This window comes from Orcinus orca, chromosome 3 (genome assembly GCF_937001465.1).
Source record: "Orcinus orca chromosome 3, mOrcOrc1.1, whole genome shotgun sequence".
In the NCBI taxonomy this organism is placed as follows: Eukaryota; Metazoa; Chordata; class Mammalia; order Artiodactyla; family Delphinidae; genus Orcinus; species Orcinus orca.
The window spans coordinates 19,325,935-19,348,171 of record NC_064561.1 but is presented as its reverse complement, the minus strand read 5'-3'; the positions used below and the strand labels follow the sequence as shown (position 1 = coordinate 19,348,171).

At 49.1% G+C, this 22,237-nt stretch overlaps 2 protein-coding genes across 13 annotated transcripts; both read left to right on the top strand.

The window, feature by feature from the left end:
- Window positions 1–6,140: 6,140 nt before the first annotated feature.
- TMED9 (transmembrane p24 trafficking protein 9) lies at window positions 6,141–9,792 on the top strand. Of its 2 annotated transcripts, XM_004284792.4 has the most exons (5): window positions 6,146–6,361; window positions 6,526–6,626; window positions 7,374–7,499; window positions 7,859–8,005; window positions 8,959–9,792. In XM_004284792.4, the coding sequence occupies exons 1-5, from the start codon at window positions 6,178–6,180 to the stop codon at window positions 9,106–9,108; spliced, it is 708 nt and encodes a 235-aa protein (XP_004284840.1). In that variant the 5' UTR covers window positions 6,146–6,177; the 3' UTR covers window positions 9,109–9,792. The 2 variants fall into 2 exon arrangements, with proteins under 2 accessions (XP_033270835.1, XP_004284840.1); XM_033414944.2 differs by lacking the exon at window positions 7,859–8,005 and having other exon boundaries at window positions 6,141–6,361.
- An 825-nt stretch (window positions 9,793–10,617) lies between these two features.
- B4GALT7 (beta-1,4-galactosyltransferase 7) lies at window positions 10,618–21,923 on the top strand. Of its 11 annotated transcripts, none has more exons than XM_049708227.1 (7): window positions 11,475–12,463; window positions 14,240–14,395; window positions 16,126–16,488; window positions 19,342–19,585; window positions 20,274–20,357; window positions 20,624–20,728; window positions 21,251–21,923. In XM_049708227.1, the coding sequence occupies exons 1-7, from the start codon at window positions 12,414–12,416 to the stop codon at window positions 21,404–21,406; spliced, it is 1,158 nt and encodes a 385-aa protein (XP_049564184.1). In that variant the 5' UTR covers window positions 11,475–12,413; the 3' UTR covers window positions 21,407–21,923. The 11 variants fall into 11 exon arrangements, 10 of the variants coding, with proteins under 10 accessions (XP_049564184.1, XP_033270825.1, XP_049564185.1 ...); XM_033414934.2 differs by lacking the exon at window positions 14,240–14,395 and adding an exon at window positions 14,615–14,665 and having other exon boundaries at window positions 11,479–12,463; XM_049708228.1 differs by having other exon boundaries at window positions 11,480–12,463; window positions 19,360–19,585.
- Window positions 21,924–22,237: the final 314 nt, after the last annotated feature.

Genomic DNA, 22,237 nt, shown 5'->3' with positions numbered 1-22,237 from the left:
CTTGTTCCTTCATTTGGTACATAGCCTTTTCATCTTGTCTATCTTTCTGTGAATGTGGTTTTTGTTCCACAGGCTGCAGAATTGTAGTTTTTCTTGCTTCTGCTCAGCATTGATTTTTAAAATCCAAGATTTATTTCTTCTGCTAGTGTTGGAGGGTCTCCTGCAGAAGCCAGGGGTGGCTGTGGCTCACTGTGAGGAAAGGGACAGTGGAAGCCCCCCTTTTTTCCCCCAGTATAGTATGGTAAAATACACATAACATAAAAGTTAGTCTCACCCATTTCAAGGTGTACAGTTTAGTAGTGTTTAAGTACATTCATATTGTTATGAAACTATAACCACTATCTCCAGAACTCTTTTCATCTTGCAAAATTGAAACCCTATACCCATTAAATAACAGCTTTCCATTCTCTGCCCCCCATAACCCTTCAGGGTTTCCATTCTACTTTCTGTCTCTATGAATTTGACTACTCTAGGAATCTTATGTTAATGACATAATACAGTATTTGTCTTTGTGATTGGTTTATTTCACTTAGCATAACATCCTCAAGGTCTGTCCATGTTGTAGCATATGTCAGAATTTCCTTCCTCTTAAAGGCTGATTATTTCATTGTATGTATATACCACATTTTGCTTATCCATCCATCTGTCAATGGATACTTGAATTTCCACATTAAAGCTATTGCTATTATGAATATGAGTGTAAAAAATATCTTTTTAAGACCCTGCTTTCAATTCTTTTGAGTATATACCCAGAAGTGGAATTGCTGGATCATATGGTAGTTCTGGTTTTTAGTTTTTTGAGTAACCACCATACTGTTCTCCACAACAGCTGTACCATTTTACATTCCCATCAGCAGTGCACAAGGGTTCCAATTTCTCTACATCCTTTCAACATTCGTTTTCTGCTTTTTGGTACTAGTCATCCTAATGGATGTGAGGTACGATCTCACTGTAGTTTTGATTTGCATTTCCTTGTTAATTAGTTATGTTGAGAATCTTTTCATATGCTTATTGACTGTTTGTATATCTTTTTGGAGAAATGTCTATTCAAGTCCTTTACTATTTTCGAATTGAGTTGTTTGTTTTTTTGTTGTTGTTAAGTTTTAGGGGTTCTCTATATATTCTAGATATTAATCCCCTGTCTAATATATGATTTGCAAATATTTTCTCCCATTCCGTGGGTTGCCTTTTTACTTTGCTGATCGTTTCTTTTGATGCACATTTAAAAAATTTATTCATAAAGTCCAATTTGTCTATTTTTTTGTTTGTTTCTTGTGCCTTTGGTGTCATATCCAAAACACCATTGCCAAATCTAATGTCATGAAGTTTTTGCCCTATGTTTTCTTCTAAGGGTTTTATAGTTTTAGGCCTTATATTTAGGTCATGAGTCCATTTTGAGCTAATTTTGTATATGGTGGCAAGGGTTAAACTTCATTCTTTTGTATGTGGATAACCAATTTTCCCACCATTTTTTGAAGACTGAATGGTCTTGGCACCCTTGTTGAAAATCATTTGACCATATATGTGAGGGTTTATTTCTGCACTCTCTATTTGGTTCCATTGACCTACATGTCTGTACTTTATGCCAGTACCACACTGTTTTGATTACTGTAGCTTTGTAGTTAAGTTTTGAAATCAAGAACTTGATTCTTCTTTTTCAAGATTGTTTTGCCTATTTTGGGTCCCTTGATATTCCATATGAATTTTAGGATGGGTTTCTCTATTTGTGCAAAAATAAATCATTGGGATTTTGATAGGAATTGCATTAAATCTGTAGCTTGCTTTGGGTAGTAACAACATCATAAAAATATTTATTCTTCCAATCCATGAACATAGGATGTCTTTCTATTTATTTATGTCTTCTACAATTTCTTTCAGAAATTTTTTGCAGTTTTCATAGTACAAGTCTTTCACCTCTGCGGTTGAGTTTATTCCTAAGGCTTTTTTTAATACTATTGTAAATGGAATTTATTATTAATTAATTAATTTAGTTTTTGCCTGCATTGGGTCTTCATTGCTGTGCATGGGCTTTGTCTAGTTGTGGTGAGCGGGGCTACTCTTCGTTGTGGTGTGTGGGCTTCTCATTGTGCAGTCTTCTCTTGTTGCAGAGCACAGGCTCTAGGTGTGAGGGCTTCAATAGTTGCGGCACATGGGCTCAGTAGTTGTGGCACGTGGGCTCAGTAGCTGTGACTCACCGACTCTAGAGCGCAGGCTCAGTAGTTGTGGTGCAGGGGCTTAGTTGCTCTGTGATATGTGGGATCTTCCTGGACCAGGGATTGAACCCGTGTCTCCTGCATTAGCAGGTGGATTCTTAACCACTGCGCCACCAGAGAAGTCCCCTCCCCTTTGCTTTTATCTCTTCTGTCTGCCAGGAAGTTTTCAAATCATTTAGTTCAAATACCAAAATACTCAATAAGCAACTACTTGATTTTTAATGATGACGTCAGAGGAATGGTCATCACTAGGTGCTTTGTTTCTTTTGTATTATACTTGCACTCATCTCTTGGATTGGATGTAGCAATAACATTTTTTCATTGTTGAGAGCTCTTGAATTCAGTCATGATCCCCAAGAACTAAAAAGAATTGGTTCTGAATTCAATTCAGATTAAAATTATTGAAATTTACCCCAAACAATACAAAATTTGGTTTTATTTTTGTCCTTCAGTTACCTAACGTGAAGTTTGGATGAATAAAGCATGCACAACTACAGGCTTTCTACTTAACTTCTGGGTTTGCTATTAAAAATGCTGTTTACCCTCATAGCCTTCTCCTTAGCCCTTCGTATTTCTTTGCCTCTATTCTTCTATACTGCAGATTTTTCTCATCTATTGTACAAAGAAATTGCGACGTATATTTTCATGTAATTTGATTGTGGAATTCTGTCACCTTAAGTAGTGAGTTCTTCCAAAATATAATATGTTTCCAATAAAATTAAAAAGTAAAATAAAATAAAGTAAAATGAGTCTCTTGCAGATTGCATATAGTTGGATTGTGGGTTTTACCCAATTTTCCAATCTTTGTCTTTTTTGGGGTTTTTTGCGATATGCGGGCCTCTCACTGTTGTTGCCTCTCCCGTTGCAGAGCACAGGCTCTGGACACACAGGCTCTGGACACGCAGGCTCAACGGCCATGGCTCACGGGCCCAGCCGCTCCGTGGCATGTGGGATCTTCCCGGACCGGGGCATGAACCCGTGTCCCCTGCATCAGCAGGCGGACTCTCAACCACTGCGCCACCAGGGAAGCCCCAATCTTTGTCTTTTGACTGGAGAATTTAATCTATTTACATTTAATAAATTACATTTAAAATAATTACTTATAAGGAGGAACTTACTTCTGTCATTTTGCTATTTTTTTCCATTTCCCTTATAGGTTTTTGTCCCTAATTTCCTGCATTTATTTCTTTTGCATTAGTTTTTGTAGTGAAACATTTAAATTCCTTTCTCATTTCCTTTTGTGTATATTATTATTATTTTTAGCCATGCCTCACGGCATGCAGGATCTTAGTTACCCGACCAGGGATCGAACCCGTGCCCCCTACAGTGGCAGCACAGAGTCTTAACCACTGGACGGCCAGGGTAGTCCCTTGTGTATATTCTTTAGCTAATTTTTTTGTGGTTACCATGGAGATTACATTTAACATACTAAAGTTAAAACACTCTAATTTGAATTTATATCAGTTTACCTTCAATAACACATAAAAACTCTGCTCCTTTCACAGATTTGTTCTCACCCCTTTCAATTGTTGATGTTACAAAATTATATCTTTATACATTGTGTGTAATGGTTATTTTTTTACTACAAAAAGAAACTAACAGTTGGAATAGGCAATAAAATGAATAAATCTCCAGAGAATTATGCTGAGTGAAAAAAGTCAATTGCAGAAGGTTACAACTGTATGATTCCGTTTATATAACATTCTTGAAATGACAAAGTTATAGAAATGGAAAACACAGATTAGTGGTTGTCTGGGGTTACAGAGGGGGTAAGGGAGTAGGGAAGTGGGTGTGGCTATAATAGGACAACATTAAGTATCCTTGTGGTGATGGAAGTGTTCTGTGTCTTAACTGTATCAATGTCAATATTCTGGTTGTGATATTGTATTATACTTGGGCAAGATGGTACCATTGGGGGAAACTGAATAATGGGCACTGTGGATCTCCTTTAGTTATTTCTTACAGCTTCATGTTAATCTATAATTATTGTGGTGCTCCAAGGACAATGGTGCTTCAAGGACAAAGGACAACCTTGCCTGAAAAAGTTTCAGGGTTACACCCCCTACTGGACTCTTAATCGCCCTCCCCACTATGTTGCTATGGTTACGAAATTCCTGAGCCCACCTGGGTGACGCCCACCTGGGCAATGGGACCTGTCCCAAATAAGGAAAGGCATATGCCCTGTCCCACTCCCACTCTATAAATGGAAGGTATATGTGCCTCGACCAATCAGTAAATGAAATTTTCACCTCGGACCATTCCTTTGTTTTCTGGCTATAAAAACTGATCAATAGCATGTTCGGGCTCAACTCTCCCAGACTACTAGGAAGTCGGCCCACTCTTCTGGCAGTGACCCTTCCCTCTAATAAATTCTATGTTCTTTACATTCCGCCTTGTGTCTGGAAATTCTTTTCCAACCCGCGTTTGGACCACGACAATTATCTCAGTATAAAATGTTTACTTTTAAAAATACCTGAAAGTATTATCATAAAATGTTATCATTTATTAATTCTGTAATTATTTGTTAATTCTGAGTGGTGGTTACAACAGCAGTAATATAGTATGTAGTTATAATAGCACAAAGAAAAACACAACCAGCAATTCATAGAAGAAAACAAATGACCAATAAAAAAATGTTCAGTCCTCAAGGAAATAGAAATTAAAGGATAGTGAAATACTATTTTTCATCCACTGATATTGCAAATATTTAAAAGGTTAAGAACATTTGACCAGGGTGTGAGGAAGTAAGCACTCCAACACACTGTTGGTGAGGTTGTAATATGGTACAAAGTTTTTGGGAGGACAATTTTGTGATCTCTTATCAACAAAACTATGTCCTACAGCAATGGTTTTTAGAAAATGAACAAGAAATTTTACTGCAGCGTTATTTGTAAGAGCAAATAATTAGGGGGATAGAAATCTTAACCACTTTCATCAGAGTTATGGTTAAAAAAATAAGGTACATTCATTTTATGGAATTTTATTACTGTCAAGAAAAATAAGGTAAAGACTTTCCAATGAGGGAGAAAGCTAAACACATTCCCACTAACCCCCCCTCCCTAGGGACAAATGAAACAACAAAGAGAACTCAAAATAAAGAGAAAACGGAAGCTTCTATGAAGTCTTGAGGTAGCACAATCATAAACTGCTAACTCCGAAGGAGAGCTGCCAAAATACATTGAAATTTGGATACAATTCACGAAAGGCAGATCTCTGCTGATCCGACCCTGAACTCTCCAAAACGCGCAGTTCCGCCCCAAGACCCCCACCAATACTCCTTTACCAGCCTGCCAATGGGGCACTGAACCCCGGTTCAGAGACGAGCCATCAAGGCTGGTATCTGACAGCAAAGCTGGCGTGGATGAGTAGCGGGGGGGGGAGTTGGAGGGGGGACGAGGGGCGGAGGTAGGATGCCTGGAAGCACACAGACAAGTGGACGGCGTTTCGGGGACAAAGACATGGCAAAGGGGTTCCGTGGCGGCGGCGGCGGCTGCTACCGCTGCTGTTTCTTGTTTTTTCTTCTTCTTCAGTATTTGAAACATTTTCGAAGATAAATTCATGAATTGTTTGTGTCATTTCTTTCAAAATTCTATTTTTAAAAACAGAAGCAAACGGAGGGGCAGATGCTATGCCCAGGGAAGTCAAGGATCCTAGGTTCGAATCCTGTCCCTGATCATAATTCGCTTCGCGACTCAAATTGCGTGTTTCATGATCTGTAAAAAATTGATAATCAACACCAGTCACTGGGCCGCGACGAGGGTCAACGGAAAGAATTTCTCAATTCTGCGTCCCCAATTCGCTCCTAGGTAGAAGCGGCGCCCCAATCAAGTACCGCCGCGCCACGGCCTCGGGGCATCTGGGACTTGTAGTCCGCCCGGCGGAACTCGCTGTCCCGGCAGGCTGCGCGGCGGCGGCAGGGCTACGTGGCAGGGCCGGCTGCTGCTGCGCGGGCAAGTGGGGTAAGATGGCTGCACAGCGGGGCGTGCGGGTTGTTGGGCTCTGCCCCGGAGCCCGGTTGGGTAGGGTCGTTAGGGCCCTCCTGCTACTGCTGTGGTTTGCGGCCCGCGGAGGCGCGCTTTACTTCCACATCGGGGAGACGGAAAAGAAGTGCTTTATTGAGGAGATTCCGGACGAGACCATGGTTATAGGTACGAGGGCAGGGAGAGAGTTTTCAACAAGACCGCGGTCTTGGGGCGGGGTTGCGGGAGGGTCATCTCAGAGCTGGGAGCAGGCGGCGTCGGCGTGCCCTGGCGACAGCGGACTCAGCGCCACCTCGCGTTCCTTTGACTGGGCTCGCCCTGCTTGCTTCCAGGAAACTACCGGACGCAGTTGTATGACAAGCAGCGAGAGGAATACCAACCGGCCACCCCCGGGCTTGGCATGTTCGTGGAGGTTAAGGACCCAGAGGACAAGGTGAGTCGGCTCCTTAGCCCCGCTGAGCCCTCCGCTCTGAACTTGAGCGCCAGACCAAGCAGGCGCCGGTACTTCCCCTCCTAGTTTGCGCATCTGCTAGACTGGTAAAAACAGTTGGTGTTGTGGGAAGATCCTGGGTTTTCACTCCGGGCTAACCTTGGGCTTTTTCAGTGCTGGCTGCTTCTCTTAACTTGTTACTGACCGCTGCATGAACCCGCCAAATCAGCTGCCTTCTCTAAGCCATTTCTTTGGTCTGTGAAATAGAAATTCATCTGTCTTATACATGTGGTGAGTGGATTAATTGTGCTAGAAACCAAAGAGTTTTGTCGACTCTAAAGCCATGACATATAGACTTTAGGATTTCACGGAACAGGGTACTTTCCAAAAAGAATGAGCAGCTTTTAAATTGACAAATAAGGATATTAAAACAAACAAAAAAACTTCAAAACCGTTCAACTGTCACCTTTCATTTGAAAGAATGACAGCAAAAGAGTTGAAAGGGCATGAGCTATGAATAAAGTAAAGCCCTTTCCAAGAGTGGTCACATGCCAACCTAATGTCAGACTCTTCGCCCCTTCTCCAGATAGTTCGAAGGCAAGTTTTTGGCAACTGCTGCTAAGCAGCATTGGAGCTTTTAGTTTTGTGGGATGCCTAGGGCTCTGCTTGTCAACTTTTGAGGCACTTAGAGCCTTACGCACCATCAGCCCTATTCCTACCATAATACTCACTGAAGTCCCTTCTCTCCAGGTCATCCTGGCCCGGCAGTATGGCTCTGAAGGCAGGTTCACCTTTACCTCCCATACCCCTGGTGAGCACCAGATCTGTCTTCACTCCAATTCCACCAAGTTCTCCCTTTTTGCTGGAGGCATGCTGGTAAGTGGACCCATGTTGGACTCTTTCGGCCTCTAGCCCCTGGTCAAGACTGGGGACTGGTGCTACTGTAGGTGTGAGATGACTATGTCAGATTTTGTGTCTCAATACAGCTGGGTTTCCAGTGAACATTCAGGGTGTGGTTACGGAGCTCTTTGTATGTGCTTTGGTTAGAGTATCAGCCAAGGCTTATTCTTGCCCTTGGGCCTAGAGCCCCACAGGGCCAGACACTAAGGAGGCCTCAGTCAGTGTTGGCTAAATGAACAAATGAAGAAAGGTGGGAGGACCAGCTGTTAGGCCCTGGCAGGAAGACAGAGCAGGGCTACCTGATTCTCCTATCTTCCTTGTCTGTCTGTCTCCAGAGAGTTCATCTGGACATCCAGGTAGGTGAACATGCCAACGACTATGCAGAAATTGCTGCGAAAGACAAGTTGAGTGAGTTGCAGCTACGAGTGCGACAGCTGGTGGAGCAAGTAGAGCAGATCCAGAAAGAGCAGAACTACCAGCGGGTGAGTGGCTGAGCCAGGAGCAGTGGGCTTCCTCCCAGAAGCTGCACACTGACTTAGCCAGGAGTCACATGTCAGATTTATTATGAACCCAAGGGATTTACATGTCTGTGCCGCATTGCAAGTCTAAAAGGTGGGATGGGTATTACTAACTACTTTTAATTGAGGAGGCAGTCTCTTAAGGGGCTGTCATTATCTTATTAGGAGACACACAAAATGACAGAGCAGGAATTGATACCAACACCTTGGGTGTTATTTCCATGGTTCTCAGTGCTCCCGGGATCAAGGGTTTTAATCCCTCCTGTGTCCAGGAGGCAGGCAGGTACTATGAATGGATCTGTGACCATAATGACGGGTAGAATAGTGACCTATCTAAATGGAAACAGCTACTGTGGTCAGCTGAGGGCAGCATTGCAGAATTGCTAGCCCAGGGTTTTAAGAGGCACTTAGAGGTCTCGGTTTTTTATGTAAAAAATTCTGGGTTTTAAATGTTGTCAAAACACTGTGTGAGCCAACAAAAACGTGTATGGGCTCCATCCAGCCCCTGGACCACCAGTTTGCAACCTGTGCACACAATATTCAAGGAGCAGTTTGGGAGACCCAGGCAGAGGGCTCAGAGCAAGTCCACTTCTGAGCGTTCCAGGACAGCTCTGTCTGATAGGGTGATACCACAGCCACTTTACCACTCCCACAGGCATCAGGGTAGGACCAGGTAAGGCTGTACCTTACAGATGAGCAAATAGACCTAGGAGAAATGAGTGGGTTGCCTGAGGTCATCTGGCTGGTGAGGGTGAAGACAGTTCCCAGGTGGGGTGGCTTTTTTCGGGCACTTGACTGGAACCTGGGCAAAGTTAGTTGGCCCTGGGACATCCTCTGGGGAGGGAACCCAGCAGTTCTAGTGGGCCCAGGTGGGGCCCAGCCAACTCAGGCTCGTCTTCCTTTCTCCCCTCCCACAGTGGCGAGAGGAACGCTTCCGGCAGACCAGCGAGAGCACCAACCAGAGGGTGCTGTGGTGGTCTATCCTGCAGACCCTCATTCTCGTAGCCATCGGCGTCTGGCAGATGCGACACCTCAAGAGCTTCTTTGAAGCCAAGAAGCTGGTGTAGCCGTCCCAGGCTTCCCAGGCCATCCTTCCTCCCTGGCTGGGGAAGCAAGGGCCTCCTGGACTGACTTCTCTCCGGCAGGAGGCCTGGTCCCCAGCCATGGGTGTCTGCAGGGGAGAGGGGCCACAGCACAAGCTGAGGGTAGCAGCTTGGCTGGCTAATACTGAGCAGGTGGTAGGGTAAATGCCTGCCCCCTCCCCTGGACCCTTTGCAGTAATCTGAAGCCACTGGGAGCCCTACTGACACCTCAGAATCACAGTGTTACTTATCAGGGATGTGAGCCTATTGTCTGGGATGACTGGGGGGAGGGGAGTGGGTGGGCAAGTCAAGTCTTCCTTCTGTCTTCCTTTCCTAACTTGGAATTTTGACCAAGTTGGGGCATGATTCCCTGCCACCCAGGAAACCTCACTATTCCCTCCTTGGGCCTAGACCCAGCCTGCTGATCCGGGGTGTGTGTGTCAATTGAGGGTGGGGTAGAGGGAGTTGCAGTGTGGGAAGGTAGCCCTGAGGTGGACCCCAGGTTCTTCACGTGGTGGTTCTTTTGGGGACTAGAGAAACTGGGGTTAGGCCAAATAGAGGCCTTGGTGCTGGTTGGAGATGGGGACTGCAGAGTCTTAGTTACTGATTTCATTTTCAATAAGTTTAGGTTTGTTACATTGGTTTCCCAATAAAAAAAAATTAACTTCTTGTCCAGTGTAAAGTTACTCTACTGTCAGTGGGCATAGCACTGCAATGTGCTTGAGGGAGTGTCAGTTTTTCCAATGGGAAAAGCACTTCACATTCTGTGTACCCACCTGTGAACTTCATACTTTTCATCCTCTCCATACCCTCCAGTGACAGTGGGTGGTGGTTTTGCCCAAGACCATCTAACAAGTGAAAAGTAGGTGGACAGAATTGTTGTGGTGCTTCAAGGAAGTGCCTAGTTAGTGAAGGTACTGCACATTGAACAGAGGAATGCTGCAGGTGTGGAAAGGACAGGAATCCCTGAGTTGGGGGCAGGAGGGGGATACTGATGGACTTAACCAATAGCATGGGATCTCAGCAGCGACCTTGAAGGAGAGGAAGGATTCTGATGAAAGAAGGCAGGACAGGGGTGGTTGAGGAAAACAGGCAAACAGCTGGTATGCAGATAGATGGGCATTGTTTCAGCTGGAGTTGAGGGGGCGGGGTTGTGAGAAAGCTGGAAAGAAAAGTTGGTTAGAGTTAGAAGAGCCTTGAACGCCAGGTAAGAGATTTGGATATTACCCAGTGTTCAACAAAGTTTTGAGTATTAGAACACCCTGAATATAAACTGAGGAAGGTTAATCCAACAGTGTGTGAGAAGGAGACGGGGTGGGGAGGCAAGTTTGGGGACTGCTTGAACTGTCAGGAGAATGTAGTCTGAGCTCATATTGCCACTTAGACCTCCACATTTAGGGGAAAAAAAAAAACTTTTAAGAACAGCTTTAGAATTGCAGAAAAATTGTGAAGATAGTTTACATCATGTTAAAATGAATGAATCAATAGTGATAGTCCATGCTTTATGCAGATTTCCTTAGTTGTTACATAGTGTCTTTTTTGTTCCAGGAGCCCATCTAGAAGATACCATTGTTACATTTAGTTGTCTCCTTGGGCTCCTCTTGGCTGTGACAGTTTCTCAGACTTTCCTCCTTTATTACCTTGACAGTTTTCAGGGATACTGGTCAGGCATTTTGTAGATTTCCCTCAATTGCAATTGGTCTGATGTTTTTCTCATGATTAGACTGGGGTCCTGGGTTTTTGAAAGACCACAAAAGGAAAGTGCCATTCTCATCCCATCATATTAAGGGTACTAATTATCAACATGATTGTGGATGTCACAGTTTAAAATAAGTTAATTTGGATTTTTACATGAAACCTGACTTAGATCTGATACTAGTGGGGCTTCATCCTGATGCGACAACAATTAGCTGGACTGAATGGGAGCTATCCCCTTAAGATGGGCTTGTGCTTTCCAGGTCAGGCCCATCTCCCATTTTCCATCTTTGGCCTTACCTGACTGTCTCTGCAGGGGTCAGCCTTGACTTTGTCATCAGCCAAATCTAGGCTGGATTTTTCGAGGTTCTGGTATAAGGTACGCTGCCCTGGGAGAGCTTAGCAGTAAGGGGACTGGTGGGTTGTATGATGGGTGAAAGGGGGCTCCTGGGAATGATTAATTTCCTACCTACTATAGTGAAGTCCTCTCAGAAGCAGAGTGGTTGAGACCATAGATTGTGCAACCAAACTACCTGGGCTTACATTCTGAATTACTTCTCTGTGCTTCAGTTCCCTCATCTTTAAAGTGGGCATAATAAGTACAATACTCATAAGGACAGATCGAGATAACAGTAGTAAAGAATTTAGAAAAATGACTGGCACATAGTAAGAACTCAATGGATGTTATTTATTAGGAAACTTAAAATGTGCCTGGAAGAACAGGAGATCAAGTCTAATAACTTTGCCACTCTCTTTTCCCAGGTAGGAAGCTGGCCCAGCTGGGGCCTAAGTTCTCACGGTGACAGGGCAGATATGGGAAGTCAATCTTATTCCCTTCTTCAGTTCTCAGCTCCACCAAAGTACTCCTCTCCTGGATGATAGCTGCCATTTGTATAGCGTTGACTATTGTGCCCATCACTGTACCAAGTTTTTGCATTTTCTCCTTTAAATCCTCACAGCAACCATATAAATCAGGAACCATTTATATACTCAGATGAGGAAACAGAAGCAGGCTGTTCCCCAAAACACAGCCGAACTGGCAGAGTCAGGTTTCAAATCCAGCCAATCTGCCTTTAGTGCCTGTCTCCTAACTACTACTTGGGGTGTCACTTGAGGTATCAGGCTGAACGCAAGACTGAGCCCTGAGCTTGGCCCTGCCGCCCTCCAAGCTCGCTGCGGAGAAAGAATGCACTTGGGTTGACGGCAGGACTACTTGGACGCCTTCCCTTGGGAAGAGGAGGAAGATGCAGATTATCCCAGAGCGCTGGTTTGGAAGTCTGGAGTCTATAAATCCAGTCCAAGCCCACTGACTTGAGCCCTCTCCGGGGCCTCAATTTCTCGGGATGTTCAGCGGCCCCCGGAAAGCAGTTAGCAGTTCAGGCGTTTGGAGCGCTCACGTGTTCCTGTGGATGCGGAACCTTTGACGCCGCAGCTCCGGGGAGCAGACGGCGCGGCCGGAGCAGCGGACCCTGTGGACCGAGGGGCGGGGCGGACGGGCTTGGGCGGGGCGGGAGGCGGAGGCGCCGCGTAGGCCGGGGAGGCCGGGCCGGCCCGGCTGGGAGCTCGAGCCCCATGAGCCGCCGCCTCCCCCGACGATGTTCCCCTCCCGGAGGAAAACGGCACAGCTGCCCTGGGAGGACGGCAGGTGAGCGGCGGCGGCCGGCCCGGGCCCCGTCCTCCCGGGTGCCGATCCTTTCCGGGCCGCCCCGCGGAATCTAGGAGCCCGAGGCCGTCGCGTCTTCGTCTCTGCGGGGCTCTCTGAGGGTCTGTGGTTCTCCTTGTGGGTCTCTCTCTGTATTTGGGTCTCTGTTTGTCTCTATGTGGGTCTCCGTCTCTACCAGTCTCCGTCACTCAGCAGGTCTGTATTTCTCCGTTGACTTCCCTTTGTGAGTTTCTGTCCCTCTATGCGAGTCTCTCTCATTATGGGTCTCTGTGTTTTTCCACTGGCCTCTATTTTCATGCCGGTCTCTGACTCCGTTGACCTCTCTCAGTGGATCTCTGTCTTTCTGTTTGTCCCTGGTTTCAGAGGGTCTGTCTTCCGTCTCTCTGATCTCTGCCTCCCCCATCACATCCCTGTAGCCTCAGACGCTACCCTCCCTCCCTCCCTCGTGCTTCCCCCTTCTCTGCAGATCGCCCAGAAGAATACACCAGACAGAAGCTCTGTGCTCTGCCTGGCTGGCCACTGCCTCGCCGGGACTAAGTACTCCCAGCGTAACATTAGTTCATTTCCGGTGCAGCTGTACTTGAATGTGGCCTGCCCCATGTGTTAGGTGTGAGGTTGACCCAGACCTTAGCTAGTGATTACCACTAGAGCAGAATGGGGGTGGGGGGTGGGGGAGAGCTAGTTGGCCGTTTAGATTGGAAAGGGCTCCCACACTTCAGTCTTGAGATGTACCCCCAAAACTCTTCTCACCCAGAACACTTGATAGTGGATCTACACCTAGTGAATGAAACCTCTTTCCCTTTTCTCTGTTAAGTTTGCCAGGTGCCAAAAGACTTTGGAATATAGTGGGCACAACTCTTTATCGTTGGGAATTTTTCAGACTTGGTGCTGAAGTAAGAAGACAGAAATATAGTAGAAAGCCTGGACTGTGGATTTAGGCCTGGACAGGAATCCTCTTTAATAGCCATGTGACCAGAAGCATACTTAATCTTTCTCCTCAGCTTTTCCATCTCTGAAACAGGGATCATAATATCTACTCTGCAGGTCTGTATGAGGATTAAAGGAGATCACATATATAAAACTGTTGACACTGTGCTTGGCATAAAGAAGGTGCCAGTTTTCTTCCAGTTACTTTTGCAGTTTGGAGGTGCTGTAACCAGAGCAGCTGAGTATTCAAACCTGTATCACTAAGCTTTGTGTGAGGGAAGAAGGGGAAGGTTATGGAGGAGAATTTCCATTTCCTAATTCCTTTCCATAAACTTTTGGAACACAACCATGATCCCACAAAACTTGTATCATTTCATGCTTTTGACACAGGGGTACAGAGATGCATGCAACAGATGCAGATAATGTAGCAATTAAAGAGTGCTGGCTCTGGAAACAGCCTGTCTGGGTTTGAATCTTACTAGCCTTGGACACAGATTGATGAATGAGAGAAAACCTCATCTGGTCTGCCTCCCCACCCCAGAAACAACGATGGCCTGGGCCTGGTAGCAGCTGAGACTGCAGATCTGGAGTTTGCCAGCAGGTGGCACCAGAAGCAACTTCTCAGTGTCCGCTGTCCTGAGGAACTGGGATTTCAGCTCTGAATTCAGTTGTTCAGTGATTGGGCCCTTGCAGCACAGGAAGAGAGTGCCCATGGGGACGTGATCCTGGTAGGAAGGGAAAGCTGGACTGAGGGACCAGCACGTGAAAGTGCATGGAGTGCCCAATCCATGCCATACCCCTGGATAATTGTCACTGCTTCTTCCCCTGAAGGTGGGATGTTTCCCCATGTCCATCTCCCCAGTCTCTACCCTACCCCAAGAAAGAACCCAGAGGGAGAATCTGTAGAGGTTCCAGCCTTCCCAGGCCACTAGGAGTATTGGCCTCTGCTCCTCCCCCGCGGAAACCCCCACCACAGGACAAGGGGGGGTAAGTCAGAAGCCCTGCAAGGGTGTCCTATCAGTCTCCCTCTCTGCTGTGTGTGGGGCCTGAGCCTGGCTTCAGGCCTTCTGGCTACCAGATTGGCAGTTGTTCCTCTAGAGAGAGGCAGGAGTTGGTCTGGCTTTAGTGTGTGACAAGCATGCCCTGAATGCTTGAACCCTTCCTTTAACTCATTTAGCAAGCCCTCTGCTGTATGATTTGTGCTAGAGCCACAGCTGTGAATCTGATGACCTGTGAAGAAGACAAGCACGGACACAGGTGATTACAAAACTCTTAAGTGCTTCAAAAAGGGCAGTACCAGATACCATAGGAACACAAAGGAGGGAGGGAGTATGTATCTCCGTTTGTGTGCACGTGGGGGTGGGGTGTGGCAGTGCTAGCCATGACATTGGCGTTTGGCCTTGAAGGATCAGTGGGGTGCTTCCAGGCAGATAAAATAAGGAAAGGCATTTTAGGCAGAAGCAGTGGACTGTGTGAGGGCTAGAGCAGGAAGGAATATGGTGAGTGGAGAAACTCTGAGTTGCCCAATGTGTAGCACTGGGTGAGTAGCAGGGAGCAACTGGAGATGGGACCAGGTCACAGAGGGGTTTGACTGTCAGGCCAAGGAATTTGGCCATTATCTTATAAACAGGAGGATCATCCATGAGATTGAAGGGGCCTGAGCAGGGCAAGGACCAGATGAGACTTGGGCTAAAAGACAGGCAGTGGGTGAGGAAGGATCAAAGGGCACTTAAGAGGTAGAATCTATATGACCTTGTAGCTAATTGGTGACTCTCAGAGGTTATAAAGTAGATTGCTTTGCTGATTATTCTAGAATAGAGGAAGCTTCCATTTTCTTGGATTCCTTAGTTCCTCCTTCACTGCCCTCAGGAACTTCCAGAGAGAGGGGCAAAGAAACCAAGTGAATTCCACCATTTCTTTGTATTTCATAACCTGAAAGGCAGTCTCTCCCAGCACTACCTCAAAGTCTAAGATATTCCGCTGTTTTTCCAGCTTCTGAAGTGAGCCTGGGTGCTGTTCCCAGCCCTCGTCTTTCCTTCCCTCTCTGTCTCTCATCCCTTGTCACATGGGCTGCCCTGGACTGAAGCTTTGACATGCATTCAGTAAACTGCCTTTGTTGGTTTGGGCCTCACATTGGTTTGGGGGCAGACCTAATCTTCTCAGAGTAAAGAGTGGTCTTTTCACTGGGGCTGAAACAGGCACATGCCCCTGTTTGGGGAGCTTTCTGGTCTGAGAAACAGGATGAAGCCAAGCTTTCTGATGAGGGTGAACCTGCAGGGGAGCAGGTGGAAGGCAGTGGGTGGGGTCTTTAAGGCGGGCTTCTGCCATCAGCTCTGGACATGAGCCATTGTCTTGGGGAGGGGCAAGCGCAAAAGACAAGGAGTCTTGTCTCTGCCCTTCAGCAGCTCTTGGTCTGGCTGGGACTCAGGCACAGAAGGTAAGAGAGCATCGAGGAAGTGGGGCAGCTCCGAGACCTGGGAGTGTTTGGAGGGCCTCCTGGAGGTAGGGGGGCTCAGGCTGAGCCTAGGGCTCTAAGCAGAATTCTGATGCATGGTGGCAGCACGAACAAAAGCACTAAAGTTGCTTCTGCACTAATTCCCGGGCGCTTGGGGCAGACCAGCCACGTGCGCCTTACTTGTGGGAAGCCAGAGAAGGGGTCTGTCGCAGGACCTCGGCTCAGCCTTGCCCTTCTGACCTGCTCCCTGTTCTTGTCCCAGGTCCAGGCTGATCCCCAGCGGCCTCCCCCGGAAATGCTCCGTCTTCCACCTCTTTGTTGCCTGTCTCTTACTGGGCTTCCTCTCCCTGCTCTGGCTGCAGCTCAGCTGCTCTGGGGACGTGGCCCGGGCAGCCAGGGGACAAGCACAGGAGACCCCGGGCCCATCCCGGGCCTGCCCACCAGAGCCACCCCCTGAGCACTGGGAAGAAGATGAATCATGGGGTCCCCACCGCCTGGCAGTGCTGGTGCCCTTTCGAGAACGCTTCGAGGAGCTACTGGTCTTTGTGCCCCACATGCACCGCTTCCTGAGCAGGAAGAAGATCCAGCACCACATCTATGTGCTCAACCAGGTGGATCATTTCAGGTAAGGACCACCTCCTGAGCCAGCACCCACTCACCTGGGCCTGCCCTGGTCTCTTGGGGCCTGCTCCCTTTCCCGACAGCAATCCAGTACCAGGTGGCCCAGGCCCATGAAAGGCCAGCCAGGGCAGCAGTGAGAGGGTGGGAGGTGCTAGACCCCTCTCACTGGGTGTGACAGGAATCTGGGGGGAGGGTTTGGGGCTGGGGAGGCCCCTGATCTGGTTTCCATTTCACAAAGGTCCCTATGGCTGCTGTATGTGTCTGGGCCATACCAGGACAAGAGGGGAAGCAGGGAGACCTGTTGGGCAGTCATTGCAGTCACCTGAGCTGATGGGGGCTCGGGCAGCGTGGCAGAAGGGGTGGAGAGAAGTGATGTGGAGGAAGCGCAGACAGGGCTTGCTGGTGGATTGGCTGCGGAGATTAGGGAAAGGGAGGGTCAAAGCCACGGCTTAACTTGTTCTGGCATTAACCTAAAATCCTTGCCCTCACCAAAAACTGCTCCCCTCCATGATCACAATCCAAGCATCTCACACTCCACCCCCACCTCCTTTCCCTCCAGCTCTCTCCCACTGGGAGACGTGGACCCAACAATTCTTGGACCCTGCCAGGCCCTTTAGTCCACGATCCTCCCAGTGTTCTCCATCCTCCTTGTCCTTACTTTCTCCTGATCTAACTTGGATTCCATGGTCCTTGGTGAAAGTCACTCCCTCACATGCACCTCAACTCCCTTCCACTTTCTCCCTGGCACAACTCCCACCGGATGAAACTCGACTCTGCCTGCTACACACCTGCACCTGGCAGCTGGATGTAGCTGGAGACACTGTTCATCTCCCTGACAATGAGCTCTGGCCCAGGAGGGCTCTCATTCCTCTGGTCTGCTGCCTCTCCCCTCCACGGCAGCCTTGCACACCCGCTCCTCTCCTCACTCCTCCCTATCTTCACCTTCAGCCAATTACTTTGCTTCCTATTTGAGAAAACAGAATCAATTGGAAGAGAACTAACCCAGGTCCCCACGCCCGGACTCCTTTCACAGCTTCTGTGCAGGTGTCCTCAGTTTCCCACCGCCTTTCCCGAGGATGACCCTCCAGGGCCAGCTCTCCTACTCGGGCACTGGGTCCCTTTTCTGCTCTTCTACTCAAGGACATCACTCCAGCCATTGGCTCTCTTCTCTCCTGCATGATCAATTTTCCCCCCTCCTGGAGTATTCAAATCAACAAACATACTGAAATAGCCCCCATCTAAACAGAAAAAAGAGAACCCCGCTTGATCCCCTATCGCCCACATCTATTGCCTCTTTTCTTTGCTCCCCTTTCTAGCAAAACTCCTTCCCTTTCTCCCCCCTCGCTCTCTCTTGAACCTATTCCACTCAGACATTTACCCTCATCATGACATTGAAACAGCTGTTGTTGACATCACCAATGAGCCCACCTTGATAATCCAAAGCCCAGTTCCCAATCTTCATCCTATCGACTTCCCGGCAGCATTTGCCAAGTGGATTACTTCTTCCTTCTTAAAACACCTCAGTTTGACCTTTGGGACAGTGCTCTGCTTCTCTTTCCTCTCTGGCCACCTCTCCCCACCTCCTTTGCTGGTTCTGCCTCATCCCCCTGATCTCTCAGCCTTGGTGTTCCTTGGGGGTCAGTGCTTGGGCACCGTCTTTTCTGGCTCCAGTCGCTCCCCAGGGGATCTCATCTAGTCTCAAGACATCAAATCTCATTTCTACCCTGATGACTCCCAAGTCTGTATTCCCAGCCCAGACCTCTCTCCTGAACTCCAGACCCATATATCCAGCCAGCTGCCTGTGCAGCCCTCTGTTTGGTGGTCTCAAGAGGCATCTCAAGCTTAACATGATTAAAACTGAATTCCTGATTTCCCACCTGTCCCTGACCTTCTCCTGCCCCCTTCCTCATTTCAGGAAATGGAAACTCCACACTCCCAGCTGCTCAGGCCAGAAAGCCTTCAGGTCATCCTCAACTCCTTTTCCCTCACACAACACGTCTAGTCCATCAGCAGAATGCATCTAGAATCTGCCCTCTTCTCACCCTCTCCACGGCCACCTCCCTGAGTTAAGGCATCATCATCTCATGCCTAAATTATTGTAACAGCCTCCCAACCTGTCTCCCTGCTTCCACCCCTCACCTTCCAGTCTCTTCTCAACACCCCGACTAGAGTGATCCTATTAAACGCTGAGTCACAGCACATGATGCCTCTGCTCTAAGCCCTTCAGTGGCTCCCCATCTCATCCAGGGTCAAAGCTCAAGTCCTTCAGGGGCCTGTCACCCTCTGACCTCATTCCCTGAGACCTCTCACTCACTCTGCTTCACCACCTTGCTATCTGCTCCTGCCTCGGGCCCTGGGAGTTGCTCTTCTCTCTGCTCGGAGCCCTATTCCCCTGATTTCCATAGGGCTCATTCCCTCAGGCCTTCAGGTTCTGCTCACGTGTCACCCTGTTACACAGGCCCTCCCTGACGACCTCCTCTAAAAGGACAACCCCCACCCCACAGCATGCTTTATCCTCGTCACCCTGCTTTACTATTCTTCTCAGCACTTACCACTCCCTGGCTTGTTACATATTTACTTACTTGTTTATTTTTGTCTCTTCTTATTAGAATGTCAGCTCCTTGAGGGCTTTGATTTCTCACTGCTGTATCTCCAGTGCTCTGAATAGTTTCTGGCACATAATAGGGTCTCAGTAAACATTTGTGAGATAAGTGGAGGGGCAGATGTGCAGCTGGGAAGACCCACAATGAAGTCAGTGTCAGGCTGGAGGGCAGCATGGGTACTGGGGGTGGGTGCTGTGAAGGATGGGCTCTCATGCAGAGATTGGGGGAGAGCAAGCTCACTGCCCCTGGCCCAGCCTCGGTGCCCTGCACAGGTTCAACCGGGCAGCACTCATCAACGCGGGCTTTCTGGAGAGCAGCAACAGCACAGACTACATCGCCATGCACGACGTGGACCTGCTCCCTCTCAATGAGGAGCTGGACTATGGCTTCCCAGAGACCGGGCCCTTCCACGTGGCCTCCCCGGAGCTCCACCCACTCTACCACTACAAGACCTACGTCGGTGGCATCCTGCTGCTTTCCAAGCAGCACTACCAGCTGGTGAGGCCTGGCGCACCTACTCTGCTGAGAGCCAGGGAGCACCCACCTGGATGGGGGCAGTGGCAAGAGGAGCAGCATTTCTAGGGCCCAGCAGATGGAGGGTCCTGCTTGGGGAGCCCAGGAGCAGCCAGAGGCATGAGAGGAGCAGGACCAAACAAGCCAGTTAGGGAGGGTTCTGCCACAGCAACAGAACCCCTGGGCAAACTGGCTTCAGAAGCCCTGGGGTTCGTTGCCTCTCAAAATGGAAAAGTCTGGGTGGGGCTGTCTTGCCCAGCCTCTCAGATGATGTCACCAGGACACCATTTCACCTTCCATCTCTCAGCTCTGCCTTCTCTAGACTGGCTTTATTTTCAGACGTTCAGGATGCAAGGTGGTGGTTGTAGCTGCAACCTGCATCCGTCTAGGCCCAAGTCCAGTGGAAAATGGAGCTGCCCGTTTCCAACAGCCCAGACAGGAGACCCGCAGCTGCCCCATGCTGGCTCTTGATTGGCCTGGCTTGAGTCACAGGTCTATCCCTGAATCAGTCACTGTGGTAGGGGGTGGGAGTGGGTGGTGGGGTGGGAAGCTGGGGAGGAGGAGGAAAGGGGGTCTGGCCTGGCCCAGCTTGGGCTAGGGACTCCCAAGTGGTAGGAGACCAAAGAGCACCCTGGGAGGATGGGGCAAGTGACATTGCTTGTCTTTGTGTCAGTGCAACGGGATGTCCAACCGCTTCTGGGGCTGGGGCCGTGAGGACGACGAGTTCTACCGGCGCATCAAAGGAGCCGGGCTCCAGGTAATGCTCCCCCGCCGCCCCACCTCTTCAGCCATCATGGCTGCCCTGAGGTTCCTCTCTGCCCTCAGATGAAGTTCCTGGGGCTGGGAGATGGCACCCCTGGTTCTGATCCCAGCCCTGCCCCCGACTAGCACACCTCTCCTGAAGAATGGGAATGCAGGCCCCTGCCTGTGGGCTATGGCAGGCAGTGGGACCCCAGAGGACTAGTGGTGAGGGCCAGGGCTCCAGGAGAGGCAGCCTGATCCAACTTCCTTTGGTCTCTTTAGCTTTTCCGCCCCTCGGGAATCACAACTGGGTACAAGACATTTCGCCACCTGCATGACCCAGCCTGGAGGAAGAGGGACCAGAAGCGCATCGCGGCTCAAAAACAGGTACTGGCTGGTCCCTTGATCGGGGATGGATAGGTGGTATATGGGGAACCACCAGGCTCAAGCATTTCATCAAGTTCTCCTTGGGCCCAAGTGGCCCCATCCTCCCCTGCTTGGCCCAGGTCAGTCGTTGGCATTCTGCTTGGGCACCATGCCCTCCTCTGGTGGCTGCCATGGCCCCTGGGCTCTGTGGGTCAGCCGAGACCTCAGGGTCCACGCAGGCTGTGTGTGTGGGGGGGAGTGGGGATGGGACTCAGCTGAAGGTGCCAGCATCCTAGGCAGACCTGGGATACAGGAGTCCCCATCCCTCAATAGCCTCTTCTCTAGGAGCCAGATTAGTTCAACTGGAAAACCCCTGCTGACGAGGATGTGTAGCCATGGGCGAGAGACTTCCCATCTCTGAGCTTCCCTTTTCCCTCTCTTCTGTGGGGATCACAAGACCTCTGATGACAAGGTCGTGGGGGATCAGTGGACAGCTGGGACCCACAAAGCCCTGAGTACATGCTCTCCCCCTTTCCTTCCCAGGAGCAGTTCAGGGTGGACCGGGAGGGAGGCCTGAGCACCGTGAAGTACCGCGTGGATTCCCGTACAGCCCTGTCTGTGGGCGGGGCCCCCTGCACTGTTCTCAACATCATGTTGGACTGTGACAAGGCTGCCACCCCCTGGTGCACATTCAGCTGAGTTGGCTGGACAGCAAGGAAGCCTGTGCCTACAGGCCATACTGCTACTCAAGCCCAGGACAAAGCCTCAGGCCCTGGGCCCAGCTCCAATAGGACGTGGAGTGGCCTGAAGCAGTGGACAGCAAGCCACGTGTTTGCAGCAGCCCGGCCCCCAGAGGCAGGCTTGAGCCAGGAGAGGACACACGCAGGGTGCCTGGGACGCTGCCAGCAGTAAACAGTGATGGAGAGAGGCTGGGACATGGTTTCCAACTGAGACTCTCCACTCTGCCTTCCTGCTTGCCCTGCCCTACCTTCCTTTGTGTGCTGAGATCTGCAAGATCTTGTTCCTTCTCCTGGACTGCCAGGCCACTGATGTGGGTGGCAAGGGCCATCAGGAGGGTTAAAACTGCAGAGACCAGTGTGCAAGCCCCACAGAAAGGGAGCAGCTGAGACCAGCTCTAGCTGGTTGTCACCCTGAAGGAGTGTGGGCCTGGTGTTGCCAGATCTTCTGATTTTTCAAAAGAAAGTAGAATTCTGGATTCTTGAGTGAAATTGGTTAATTTAAAAATGATAGCAACTAATTCAAACTTTTAACAAGTATGGTAAGCCAAACCAAATGTGTTTTGAACCACCAGTTTGTCACCTGTGGCTGAGGGGAAGGGGATGGGGCAAAAGATGACACTTCTCTTAGTTATAAGCTGGCAAGGAGTTGGGGCAGGGCTAGGGAAGACGAGGCCAGGGGAAGCTCAGGTGGGAGAGAACCCCAAGGCACAAGGTCCCTACTCCCTCGCTCAGCACTCCAGGCTTTTGCTGCCCTTCTGGGCAGTCTGACCACTGCCAGGCTCTGGTGGGC

What these genes read in the sequence shown, in the direction of transcription:
- TMED9 (XM_004284792.4), top strand. Translation starts at nt 6,178, where the DNA reads ATGGCTGCACAGCGGGGCGTGCGGGTTGTTGGGCTCTGCCCCGGAGCC. An exon ending in GGACGAGACCATGGTTATAG is followed by an intron (nt 6,362 to 6,525) that starts GTACGAGGGCAG and finishes GCTTGCTTCCAG; the next exon opens with GAAACTACCGGACGCAGTTG. An exon ending in AAGAGCAGAACTACCAGCGG is followed by an intron (nt 8,006 to 8,958) that starts GTGAGTGGCTGA and finishes CCCCTCCCACAG; the next exon opens with TGGCGAGAGGAACGCTTCCG.
- B4GALT7 (XM_049708227.1), top strand. Translation starts at nt 12,414, where the DNA reads ATGTTCCCCTCCCGGAGGAAAACGGCACAGCTGCCCTGGGAGGACGGC. An exon ending in AACCAGGTGGATCATTTCAG is followed by an intron (nt 16,489 to 19,341) that starts GTAAGGACCACC and finishes CCCCTGGCCCAG; the next exon opens with CCTCGGTGCCCTGCACAGGT. An exon ending in TCAAAGGAGCCGGGCTCCAG is followed by an intron (nt 20,358 to 20,623) that starts GTAATGCTCCCC and finishes TGGTCTCTTTAG; the next exon opens with CTTTTCCGCCCCTCGGGAAT.